We start from the raw sequence: 13,410 nt of genomic DNA on the forward strand, positions 1-13,410 counted from the left end.
ATTCATTTGATACATGTTTGTCCTTCACGAGGACATTCTCTGCTCATTTGTGACACTCATCATTTCAGAGGGCTGCTTGAGTGTCACACCAACGTTCTCAATTCCGTACAAATCCATGTGCTTTTTCTGTGTGCAAGTAATGCTTTGAAGTCAATGGAAGAGTTTCTTTCAATTTGGAAGTTAGGTGATGTCAGTGACTGATTCTGCTGCCAGTTTGTCTTGAAATCGCCTTTTTGTGTGACGTTTTTACATCACGAATGGCTTTGTGATTTACATTCCAAATGGTCAGAACGGAACGATGTTCCAGACAACTCCAGCATTGTGATTGGTCTTCTCGCTCTCGGACGTGAAGCTGGCTGTGGCCTGGTTGTCGAATGAGAGCAGGAAGCATACTGAAGCAGAGTTAGTGCTGCCTTGTGCTATAGCTAGACTAGGAAGGAACTTACGCATAGCTGTTGCGGCCAAGCCCAGGAATCCTTCCCGGGTTGAGCTCTAGAACCAGCCTGATGTGCACAAATGCGATCCGTTAAACGTGCCAAAGAGAACCCACCACTCCACACCAAGTGTCAATCAATCAATCAAGCACACAGTCCAAACATACAACGATGAACCTGTCACTCAACAGATAGTTAAGTCATACTCACTCCTGAGAGGGGCCAGGTTGTCCTGGGATAGGGCCTGGCCAAAACTGTAAGGCGAAGATGACAGAATCAGTTGCTCAGGTAATGTACTTTACTGTACTGTTTTCACAGCCTGCATCAATTACTAGTATAACAATAATGTTTAAATACTTGTAAATAGTGTCAATGCAGAGAGCAATCATTGAAATCTCAAGCCCAGCGTAGAAGGGCTCACCCTGGCTTGTGGGGGGTAGGGTGAATGGGGCAGCGGGGGTAGCTGGCTCTTGATCAGGCTCGGTGACACAATCTGAGCAGACGACAGTGCTGCCATGTTCTGGAGGGCCTTGTCTTTAGACGCCTGGTCCTGTGGACGAGAAGGGAGAGGTGAGGGAGATGCACCACTAGGGGGCAGTCTAATACCTAGTACATACACTGAGTGTGCAAAGCATTAAGGACACCTTTTCTAATATTGAGTTGATTTAAAAAGTGACATCCAATAAAATATCATAGCTTTCACAGGTATTCACCTGGTCGAACTGTCATGGAAAGAGCAGGTGTTCTTAATGTTTTGTACACTGGCGTGACATAACTACTAGGCTACTCACAGTGCCCCAAGAGAAACACAGTTGGTTTAATAGTCATACAAAAACAGTTACAACTAAACTCAGCAAAAAAAGAAACGTCCTCTCACTGTCAACTATTTTTAGCAAACTTAACATGTGTAAATATTTGTATGAACATACGATTCAACAACTGAGACATAAACTGAACAAGTTCCACAGATATGTGACTAACAGATTGAATAATGTGTCCCTGAACAAAGGGGAGGGGGTCAAAATCAAAAGTAACAGTCAGTATCTGGTGTGGCCACCAGCTGCATTAAGTATTGCAGTGCATCTCCTCCTCATGGACTGCACCAGATTTGCCAGTTCTTGCTATGAGATGTTACCCCACTCTTCCACCAAGGCACCTGCAAGTTCCCGGACATTTCTGGGGGTAATGGCCCTAGCCCTCACCCTCCGATCCAACAGATCCCAGAGGTGCTCAATGGGATTGAGATTCGGGCTATTCGCTGGCCATGGCAGAACACTGACATTCCTGTCTTGCAGGAAATCACACACAGAACGAGCAGTGTGGCAGGTGTCATTGTCATGCTGGAGGGTCATAACAGGATGAGCCTGCAGGAAGGGTACCACATGAGGGAGGAGGATGTCTTCGCTGTAACGCACAGCGTTGAGATTGTCTGCAATGACAACAAGCTCAGTCCGATGATGCTGTGACACACCGCCCCAGACCATGACGGACCCTCCACCTCCAAATCCATCGGGCTCCAGAGTACAGTCCTCAGTGTAACCCTCATTCCTTCGACGACAAAAGTTAATCTGACCATCACCCCTGTGAGACAAAACCACGACTCGTCAGTGAAGAGCACTTTTTTCCAGTCCTGTCTGGTCCAGCGACGGTGCGTTGTGCCCATAGGCGACGTTGTTGCCGGTGATGTCTGGTGAAGACCTGCCTTACAACAGGCCTACAAGCCCTCAGTCCAGCCTCTCTCAGCCTATTGCGGACAGTCTGAGCACTGATAGAGCTATTGTGCGTTCCTGGTCTAACTCGGGCAGTTGTTGCCATCCTGTACCTGTCCCGCAGGTATGATGTTCGGCTGTACCAATCCTGTGCAGTTGTTGTTACATGTGGTCTGCCACTGCGGGGACGATCAGCTGTCCGATCTGTCTCCCTGTACCACCGTCTTTGGCGTCTCACAGTACAGACATTGCAATTTATTGCCCTGGCCAGTCCTCATGCCTCCTCGCAGCATGCCTAAGCCACGTTCACACAGATGAGCAGGGACCCTGGGCATCTTTCTTTTGGTGTTTTTCAGAGTCAGTAGAAGGGTCAGAACTGTGACCTTAATTGCCTGTGACCTTAATTGCCTACCTGCCTTGCCTAAGCTGTTCGTGTCTTAACGATCGTTCCACTGGTGCATGTTCATTAATTGTTTATGGTTCATTGAACAAGCATGGGGAAACAGTGTTTAAACCCTTTAACAATGAAGATCTGTGAAGTTATTTGGATTTTTACAAATTACAGTGCCTTGCGAAAGTATTCGGCCCCCTTGAACTTTGCGACCTTTTGCCACATTTCAGGCTTCAAACATAAAGATATAAAACTGTATTTTTTTTGTGAAGAATCAACAACAAGTGGGACACAATCATGAAGTGGAACGACATTTATTGGATATTTCAAACTTTTTTAACAAATCAAAAACTGAGAAATTGGGCGTGCAAAATTATTCAGCCCCTTTACTTTCAGTGCAGCAAACTCTCTCCAGAAGTTTAGTGAGGATCTCTGAATGATCCAATGTTGACCTAAATGACTAATGATGATAAATACAATCCACCTGTGTGTAATCAAGTCTCCGTATAAATGCACCTGCACTGTGATAGTCTCAGAGGTCCGTCAAAAGCGCAGAGAGCATCATGAAGAACAAGGAACACACCAGGCAGGTCCGAGATACTGTTGTGAAGAAGTTTAAAGCCGGATTTGGATACAAAAAGATTTCCCAAGCTTTAAACATCCCAAGGAGCACTGTGCAAGCGATAATATTGAAATGGAAGGAGTATCAGACCACTGCAAATCTACCAAGACCTGGCCGTCCCTCTAAACTTTCAGCTCATACAAGGAGAAGACTGATCAGAGATGCAGCCAAGAGGCCCATGATCACTCTGGATGAACTGCAGAGATCTACAGCTGAGGTGGGAGACTCTGTCCATAGGACAACAATCAGTCGTATATTGCACAAATCTGGCCTTTATGGAAGAGTGGCAAGAAGAAAGCCATTTCTTAAAGATATCCATAAAAAGTGTTGTTTAAAGTTTGCCACAAGCCAAATGGGAGACACACCAAACATGTGGAAGAAGGTGCTCTGGTCAGATGAAACCAAAATTGAACTTTTTGGCAACAATGCAAAACGTTATGTTTGGCGTAAAAGCAACACAGCTCATCACCCTGAACAGACCATCCCCACTGTCAAACATGGTGGTGGCAGCATCATGGTTTGGGCCTGCTTTTCTTCAGCAGGGACAGGGAAGATGGTTAAAATTGATGGGAAGATGGATGGAGACAAATACAGGACCATTCTGGAAGAAAACCTGATGGAGTCTGCAAAAGACCTGAGACTGGGACGGAGATTTGTCTTCCAACAAGACAATGATCCAAAACATAAAGCAAAATCTACAATGGAATGGTTCAAAAATAAACATATCCAGGTGTTAGAATGGCCAAGTCAAAGTCCAGACCTGAATCCAATCGAGAATCTGTGGAAAGAACTGAAAACTGCTGTTCACAAATGCTCTCCATCCAACCTCACTGAGCTCGAGCTGTTTTGCAAGGAGGAATGGGAAGAAATTTCAGTCTCTCGATGTGCAAAACTGATAGAGACATACCCCAAGCGACTTACAGCTGTAATCGCAGCAAAAGGTGGCGCTACAAAGTATTAACTTAAGGGGGCTGAATAATTTTGCACGCCCAATTTTTCAGTTTTTGATTTGTTAAAAAAGTTTGAAATATCCAATAAATGTCGTTCCACTTCATGATTGTGTCCCACTTGTTGATTCTTCACAAAAAAATACAGTTTTATATCTTTATGTTTGAAGCCTGAAATGTGGCAAAAGGTCGCAAAGTTCAAGGGGGCCGAATACTTTCGCAAGGCACTGTATCTTTGAAAGACGGGGTCCTGAAAAAGGGACGTTTCTTTTTTTTGCTCAGTTTATTACTACTATCACAACATTTATACTGTAATCTAAAATATCTGAGCTTTTTATGTACTCTCATTATGCTCATAAATAAACATACATCACATCTGAGTCTTGAAAATGAACACTTTGCAGCAACAACGTTTTGGAGTACTACTTGGCTACAGTAATTGAAAAGAAGCCGTGAAGAGAACATCTATACACTGGTATGATTAACTATACCATTCAACAATGCGCAGATGAAAAAGCTTTCAAGCCACATAATCAAACAGAACATTCCAGGAGTCACATGATTCTAATTTAGCCGAGACCTTGAAGGAAAACATCCTTCAGAAAGAGTTTGTCTCTGTGAAAATCTGGTTGACGCCACCACTCTCATTATGGAAAAAGACAAAATAGGAAATACAACTGCAATAGAAAAAGATCCTCTGTTTTCATAACGCTGCATTGACAAATGCACTGTATTTGGTCAGATTGCAGTTGATTTGTCTGGAATGTTCTGCTGATTGTAATTGCCAGAGAGATAAAAATCAAGCGTAGATGGTTATGGTTAAGCTTGGCATGTTTGTACCTGGACATTCAAGAGCATTTGGCCCTACTTGTACGTTTACCCCAACAATAATGCTTAAAGGTCACTTTCGGTGTGCGTCTCACAACTTCCACAGATCCAGTATCTGACACTCTAGCAATATCACGAAACTAGTGTCACGGCACAGAGGGGACAGTTAAGTTGCACCACACTCCCCACGATTATTTGGTATGGGAGCTGTGAATTAAAGTGATATCAGGACCCCTGTTAGAAATAGAGAGAGAGGGGGGGGGGGGGGGGGGGGGAGTAAAGTGGATCTGAAAGGCCAATGCCTTTTGGTGTAGTTGCACAGGGATGAGAATTTGACATTTTCTAGGGTGAGAAACAGCATATCCTACATTAGCCTTGTTGGGTAGTATTACTACATGTCTTGAAATAGGAATGAAATGTGTCTGTAAAAGCAGAAGAAATCTGACCTAAAGTGTTTTCAAATGCAAAATCTTTAGCTTTAACAAAGTAAAATGAAAGTCACAAAAACACAGGTCGTGTGTGAAACCGGTAGCGGTGATTTGCATTAATTAATTTGTTCCTTCATTCGGTAGTGGTGATTTGCAATGCAGTATAATTAAGCAATAAGGCCCAAGACGGTGTGTTATATGGCCAATATACCATAGCTAAGGGATGTTTTTAGGTTACGACTCAGCGCGGAGTGCCTAGACACAGCCCTTATCCGTGGTATATTGGCCATATACCAAAAACCTCCGAGGTGCCTTATTGCTATTATAAACTGGTTACCAATGTGATAAAGAGCAGTAAAAATAAATGGTTTGTCATAACCATGGTATACGGTCTGATATACCATGGCTCTCAGCCAATCAGCATTCAGGGCTCGAACCACCCAGTTTATAACCGACTATAGACTCCGGCCAGATGGAGGAACACGGGCAACGTTTGTTTTCTCTACAATATTACAATGTACTGTGATGATTCGAGCACTAAAGGGTGTAAGTGCATCCCTAGGTTAAGTAGCACAGTACACATTGGTGGTGAATGGGGTCTTATGATATAAAGCTCCCTGAACTTATGCGCTACAAATGCTTTGCCTCAGAATTAGACAAGAAAATCACATTGAAATGAATTCCAATATTATCTAAGTGACGCTCAATGGAATCAAAGCGTGATGTTTATCTGAATGAGGCCGATGCCTTAATGTTCTCTTGGATCACAAAAGCCTATGGACATGGAACTGACATGAAATGTTTGCTAATGCTGCTGCAAACCTTCCTTGTGTTTATGTATTTAGCAGACACTGAACAAGCGTTACAAAGAAGGCCTGGCTTGTGAGAGGAAAGTGTATCTCAGAAGACGCAGCCCCCGGAGAAGCAGAATCCCCCTGCACAAGCAAGCTGCTCAGTGTTTAGCACAATCAGGTACGATGCTCAGCAATGTGGTTCCAAGCACACACATTCCCCATTTTTTTTTTTTTTTCCCCCCTAAGCATTTCTTTATTATGGGATAGCAGTCGGGTTTGGGTTGCCATGCCAGCAGAGGGCATTAGCAGAGTGGACAATGCACTGGCACCGCCAAGCAGGGGGGAAGCAAATCGCAAAAGTCAAATCCACTTACCAAATTCATGGCCTGAATCAAAGGAAAGAGAAACGATTAGTATACACATCTAACTGCATATACCTAAATGGCTATGCTGATAGACTATGGGCTTGCTTATAGGCTGTGTCAGTACATACTAAATACAGCAATAATAAAGTTCAAGATGTACTGTAGGCCACTAGGATGTTGAAATAAAAATGTTCTTAGCCCTGAAGAAAAGTTTGGTGACACTTTAACTAAAAGACAATAGGTGGAATGCATTATGATGCACTCAAATGCATTATAAGGCTTCATAATGACTTGGTATCATCTCCTTTTGAGCCTATTGAATGTGTGTGTATACACTGCTAAAAAAAATAAAGGGAACACTTAAACAACACAATGTAACTCCAAGTCAATCACACTTCTGTGAAATCAAACTGTCCACTTAAGAAGCAACACTGATTGACAATACATTTCACATGCTGTTGTGCAAATGGAATAGACAACAGGTGGAAATTATAGGCAATTAGCAATACACCCCCAATAAAGTAGTGGTTCTGCAGGTGGTGACCACAGACCACTTCTCAGTTCCTATGCTTCCTGGCTGATGTTTTGGTCACTTTTGAATGCTGGCGGTGCTTTCACTCTAGTGGTAGCATGAGACGGAGTCTACAACCCACACAAGTGGCTCAGGTAGTGCAGCTCATCCAGGATGGCACATCAATGCGAGCTGTGGCAAGAAGGTTTGCTGTGTCTGTCAGCGTAGTGTCCAGAGCATTGAGGCGCTACCAGTAGACAGGCCAGTACATCAGGAGACGTGGAGGAGGCCGTAGGAGGGCAACAACCCAACAGCAGGACCGCTACCTCCGTCTTTGTGCAAGGAGGAGCAGGACGAGCACTGCCAGAGCCCTGCAAAATGTGCATGTGTCTGCTCAAACGGTCAGAAACAGACTCCATGAGGGTGTGAGGGCCCGACGTCCACAGGTGGGGGTTGTGCTTACAGCCCAACACCGTGCAGGACGTTTGGCATTTGCCAGAGAACACCAAGATTGTCAAATTCGCCACTGGCGCCCTGTGCTCTTCACAGATGAAAGCAGGTTCACACTGAGCACATGTGACAGAGTCTGGAGACGCCGTGGAGAACGTTCTGCTGCCTGCAACATCCTCCAGCATGACCGGTTTGAAGGTGGGTCAGTCATGGTGTGGGGTGGCATTTCTTTGGGGGGCCGCAAAGCCCTCCAGGTGCTCGCCAGAGGTAGCCTGACTGCCATTAGGTACCGAGATGATGAGATCCTCAGACCCCTTGTGAGACTATATGCTGGTGCGGTTGGCCCTGGGTTCCTCCTAATGCAAGACAATGCTAGACCTCATGTGGCTGGAGTGTGTCAGCAGTTCCTGCAAGAGGAAGGCATTGATGCTTTGGACTGGCCCGCCCGTTCCACAGACCTGAATCCAATTGAGCACATCTGGGACATCGTGTCTCGCTCCATCCACCATCCATCCATCTCGCACCACAGACTGTCCAGGAGTTGGTGGATGCTTTAGTCCAGGTCTTGGAGGAGATCCCTCAGGAGACCATCCGCCACCTCATCAGGAGCACACTCAGGCATTGTAGGGAGGTCATACAGGCACGTGGAGGCCACACACACTACTGAGCCTCATTTTGACTTGTTTTAAGGACATTACATCAAAGTTGGATCAGCCTGTAGTGTGGTTTTCCACACATTTTGAGTGTGACTCCAAATCCAGACCTCCATGGGTTGATAAATTTAGATTTCCATTGATAATTTGTGATTTTTTTTGTGTTTTTTTGTCAGCACATTCAACTATGTAAAGAAAAAAGTATTTAATAAGAATATTTCATTCATTCAGATCTAGGATGTTATTTTAGTGTCCCCTTTATTTTTTTGAGCAGTGTGTATGTATGTATATATATATATATTTTTTCCCCATACAAAGGCAGAACATAGTACGAGTTAATAATAAAACATTATAAGCACTTATAACAGGTAATCATTTATTATATCTTTTGGTTCTTAGTTTGTGAGCTGCAGGTATCTCACATCAGTAAACTCAATACAAAGACTAGAGCAGAACACGATACCAACTATGGCATTACTTACATAGTTATCGCTAAATAACCTAGAAGGAGCCATGAATAAATCAAGGGATATCGACATCAAAGGGGAGCCGAATTTAACTATGGGACAGGAACTACGCACGTAGGGACAATAATGTAGGGAATATCCCCCTCATGGGAAAAAGAAATGTCCAAACATTGGGGTGATAAAATAATGGGGGGGTTCCCTATCTTATCAGATTCTCTCTACTAGATACGGTCAACTAGAATACTTCCTGTCTTAATAAATAGAGAAGTCTAAAGGTCCAATAAACTTCCAAAGGCAAATGGTGAACTACCAATTGCATTTTTTGCTAAATTATTCATTTAATACACTTTAACGCAATTTCCTCAGGCATGCTATTGTATTTTTTTTATTTAACTAGGCAAGTCAGTTAAGAACAAATTCTTATTTATAATGGCCTACCAGTGAACTACCTTGAACAACAGACCTTGTCAGCTCGGGGATTCGATCCAGCAACCTTTCGGTTACTGGCCCAACACTCTAACCACTAGGCTACCTGCCGTCCCAAAACGTTGATTCACTTTGTGTTATGTTTGCAGTTGTTTTAGGGTTGAGGGATAGATTACAGACCTAGAGTTGGATGAGGATTGATATAACAAACACCTGCCTGCCATCCTCCAATGGACGAAAGACAAGTGGCATATTCTGCTGAATAGAAGCTTAGAAACATCAAACTCAAAGGAGAATCAGGTTTGAAGGAATAGGTTATACTCAATATGGGCTAGAAGTGGAATAGAAGTATACAGCTAACACAGTTGTTCTAAGCATACTGCTCTAGTAGTGTAAACATGCATGCAGGTTTCAATATAACATTTAGCTCTAGGTCTTTGCACACAGTTGGAGTAGTTAACTCTCATACAGGATGACATTCCGATAGATCCAATGGAGATTGGGGTCAGAGCGGAGAGAAGGGTTGAAGGCAGAGGAAGAGCTGTAGGAAAGCCTATCGGCAGAAGCATGGCTGGCATAGGTACAGTAGGGACAGACGTGGAGCTGTAGCGACAACGCCATCATGTTCCAACACCTTTCACCATAGACAGTTCATACTGCTCACAGCATTGCTCTAGGCTACACCACAGGCTGAGTTACTGTATACATGACAAGCAGTAGAATGAAGCCGGCTCATGCTATAATATCATTTCTTTACAGCTTTGTACTGTACTAAACGTTGATGTATTTCAATGGTCAAGAGATGACCATGTTTTTAGCCTGTAGCTCTCTGTGCCGTGCATGCATGGTAGCTACTAGCTTTAGCATGGTAGCTACTAGCTTTAGCATGGTAGCTACTAGCTTTAGCATGGTAGCTACTAGCTTTAGCATGGTAGCTATTCTCCCCCAAACACGTTAGCCTAAATGATGAGTCATGCAGTAACCTCAAGCCCATACACCCCCCTATGCAGACTGAGAGTCTCGCACTGTGCTGTTTGCCACCACTGGTATTTTCTAGTCATGGAGCACCAATCCATGTATGGCTGTAATAGGAACTAAAGTGCACAAAATGGAGCTAATTGGTTAGCGCAAAGCAAAGCCTTGACCAGCCCCGCCCTGACCAGCCCGCAGAGAAGCGCATACCTTCAGCTTTGACTGGATCTCGCGAGATTTTCTCCGGGCGAGAACTTGCAAATGGCTAGAAACCTGCAGAGGAGAAGAGCCAAGAGGGAAAGAGAAAAGGAGACAGAGAGAAGAAAAGAAGAGAGGCCATAACCAAAGAGGAAAGAGATGCCCAGTCACAGTTGGCTGGAGGCCCGTTCGGTAGCACCTACCTTGATACCCGCTTGGTATTCTCGAACTTTCTTCCGTGCTAACACCTGTATGTGACTAGATACCTAAAGGGGTGCGAGACAGTTTTAAGCATCATAGAGCATGCACACACACACAGAGATGCATGCCTGCTCTCGCGCGCTTACACACAAACACACACAATATTATACAGATACTCAAACATTAAATTAATGCAATTCACATGCTACTTTAAAAAATATATATACACATTATTTATATATATTTGATTTGTTTTGGATGGTGTTATGTCTTTAATACAAAAGACAGTCCAATCTCATTTCTACAAACTAAAAGTGCACAATTGGCCGAGTTCTTACTGCAAAACATATTTGTTTAGTTCCCAGTTTCTACATGTTAAAGCTGCAGTATATCTAACATGTCTTGTAGGTTCTCCAGCCTCAAGACTTCTAACAATAAATTGAGGTAAAATGAAGTCCGTATAAATGTTTGAGTCTGAATGGTTAATTGGTTTTATCAGCCCATTGCTCTAAAAATACAAATCTAATATTGATACCTGCTTTCTTGTGCGGGTTTTGCCTGTCCTCAGCTTGATGTACCTGGCTATCAACTCATTGCGACCTGGAATAGGGAGAAGAATTCCATGAAAAAATACAGCATGCAAAAGAGACAAATCTGATTCACACATTTTAGGCGTTCATTTGTGAAACATTGGCTTTTCTAGAGCTGGTACACAAATAATCAAGGAGTGGGCACTGATCTATGATCAGCTAAGCATTTTCCACCCTAGGGTTGTTCAGATTCGGGAAAGGAAAAGACTGATCCTAGATCTTGTGTCTAGGTGCAACTTTTATCATGGCTCCGGATAAAAGTTGCCCATGATTCTACACAACAAACACAAGGTGGAGCTAAAGGGTATGCGGCTAAATATCTACAGGGGCTGAACAAAACACGAGGTGAAGCACACCATTCATCTCCCAAAAGGTGGTTCTTAGGAACACACAGATTACCCAACCTTTCAGTCAGTGGGTGAACATTCCTATATACCACTGAGACATGGCTAGTATTTTTTTATTTTTTATTTTTTTATAGGCATATAATACAACTGCGACTGACTGTTTCAACAGCTTTTTTCCCCTTCATTTCATTAGCGTGTTTGACTTTTAGATCATGCGGTCACATAATTACAGACGCAATAGTTGAAAAACGTGTTTGTTCTCTTTTTAAAAAAGTATTGTAACATCTACACTCGACATTCTGCACAAACAGGTCGGCAAAGAACTGCCTTCTATTCTTGGCTTTAAAAGGCTTTAGTCCTGACAGATGATAGGGGCTTCAAAAGGGTTACTTTTTATTTGAATGCAACTTCTCTGGATGTTTTTCAAATGAGAGAGCAACAGAACAATGTCAATGTCAATGCTCGAAGCAATTAGTATTTACCAGCCTTGTCTGGTCATGTTTGTTGGATTTGCCCGGTACAGTTTGTATCTTTGTCCTAGGTAGGGAAGTCTGCATTTCAAAACATCTAATTTTGACATTTGCTGGTAAGATAAATTATTGGAATTTTCCCCAAGAGGGTCGATGTGAATGTGCATCAGTGTGTGTATGTATGTGAAAGGAGAGAGAGAGAGGAAGAAAGAGAGACAACAGCTGCACCATCAGAAATAATGACTCCCTCACTCACTGAGAGTAACTGAGAGCCAGCCATGAGTTCATTACACTTCTCTCTAAATCACACACACACACACACAGTCCAGGTTATGAACAGCTAAAGCTTCACATTATCGCAAACCATGGATTAAAAAAAGCCCTGTGACAGGCCAGACCAACTGACTTCAGACAGCACCGCAGACATAATGACAGGAGAAAAGCTAACATTGTGCCTTTTTCACACACTCCTTGGCCCTTGGCCTCCTTTAGGCTCTGCTCTGCTTGGTGTAATTACTCTCTCCTCGCTCTCGCTCGCTCTCTCTCTCTCGCTCTATCTCCAACCTCTCACTTTCTCTCCATTGAGCTGAGTTTAGCTGGCCTCTCTCTATCTTTCTCTCGCCATTGAGCTGCCTGGTCTGCCGACACTAAACTTCAGCAGCCGGCCAGCCCTCTGCCTCTCCCCCAGGCTCAGGAGGGACACGCCTGCCCCAGCGCCTCCGCATTCTTAGCATTCCTCCCAGCTTGTCACATCTGTGCTAGCCAGTCTGATTGGCCAGGGCCCTGCGAGCGCAGCCAGTGCCTGTAAGGACTGCGGACACACATGCGCACAGCACTAAGCTAATGGGCTTCACGTCCAAGGGTTGGCTGGTAGGGCTGTGGGAGAGGGTGGGGTGAGGGGACGGTATTGGAGTGGGAGGTATGGGGGAGGGGAAGGGGGGGGAGGGGAAGGGGGGTGGCAGCTGAGGGTATAATTCTGGAAGGAGACACAAAGCCATAACTGTTTTTGCCAAAAACTGCCACCTGGCATTAAGGCTGCCCACACACCACACACCCCTCCCTTCCCAAAACAACCCATGTGTGTGACCCCTTACCCAACGGACAGTAACACCTGCCACTGACCGTCGCAGTCAGGAGGTGGGAGAGAACAATTATAACCTCCCTACCCCCTGGCCTGGCCCACTGACCCCTACTCTCCTTAGCCCAACTGCTACTCTCAATCTCCTGGACTGAGGGAGCAGTGGAACTAACTAACATGCTGACCAAACCGGCTGCGTTTCGTCAGCGTGCGCCATCGTGGGTATGTTGATTTTGTCTATCCCCTCCAGATGCGCTCATGACACGCAGGTTAAAGTACCAAAAACCAACTGAACCAACTATATTATTTGGGGACAGATCGAAACACACACGACTGTTGCTAGGTAATTTGTCCTGGGAGATAATCATTAGATTGTTGTTTTATCTGAAACGAATATGTTCCTTTTTTTTTTGGCTGAATCTTTGTAGAATTTGTACCAATATAGTCATACAAAATCGTGTGTTCTCTACTCTGACAATTAATCCACAGATAAAATGGGGAAACCTAGTTAGTTTTTAGTTAATTTGAT

At 44.0% G+C, this 13,410-nt stretch overlaps 1 protein-coding gene across 8 annotated transcripts in view; it reads right to left on the reverse strand.

Moving 5' to 3' along the window:
- LOC110527745 (transcriptional enhancer factor TEF-5) overlaps positions 1-13,410 on the reverse strand; it is a 40,499-nt gene that overhangs the window by 6,421 nt on the left and 20,668 nt on the right. Inside the window, exons 4-10 of one of the 8 annotated variants that reach the window (XM_021609228.2) lie at positions 10,932-10,996; positions 10,399-10,461; positions 10,208-10,270; positions 6,528-6,539; positions 856-984; positions 645-688; positions 447-503 (exon numbers count right to left, since the gene is read on the reverse strand). In XM_021609228.2, coding sequence (XP_021464903.1) covers positions 447-503; positions 645-688; positions 856-984; positions 6,528-6,539; positions 10,208-10,270; positions 10,399-10,461; positions 10,932-10,996 — 433 coding nt within the window. The remainder of the gene's footprint in view (positions 1-446; positions 504-644; positions 689-855; positions 985-6,527; positions 6,540-10,207; positions 10,271-10,398; positions 10,462-10,931; positions 10,997-13,410) is intronic. The other 7 variants (XM_021609234.2, XM_021609235.2, XM_021609230.2 and 4 more) reach the window with 7 other exon arrangements.

Source organism: Oncorhynchus mykiss, chromosome 7 (assembly GCF_013265735.2).
Source record: "Oncorhynchus mykiss isolate Arlee chromosome 7, USDA_OmykA_1.1, whole genome shotgun sequence".
Classification (NCBI taxonomy): domain Eukaryota; kingdom Metazoa; phylum Chordata; class Actinopteri; order Salmoniformes; family Salmonidae; genus Oncorhynchus; species Oncorhynchus mykiss.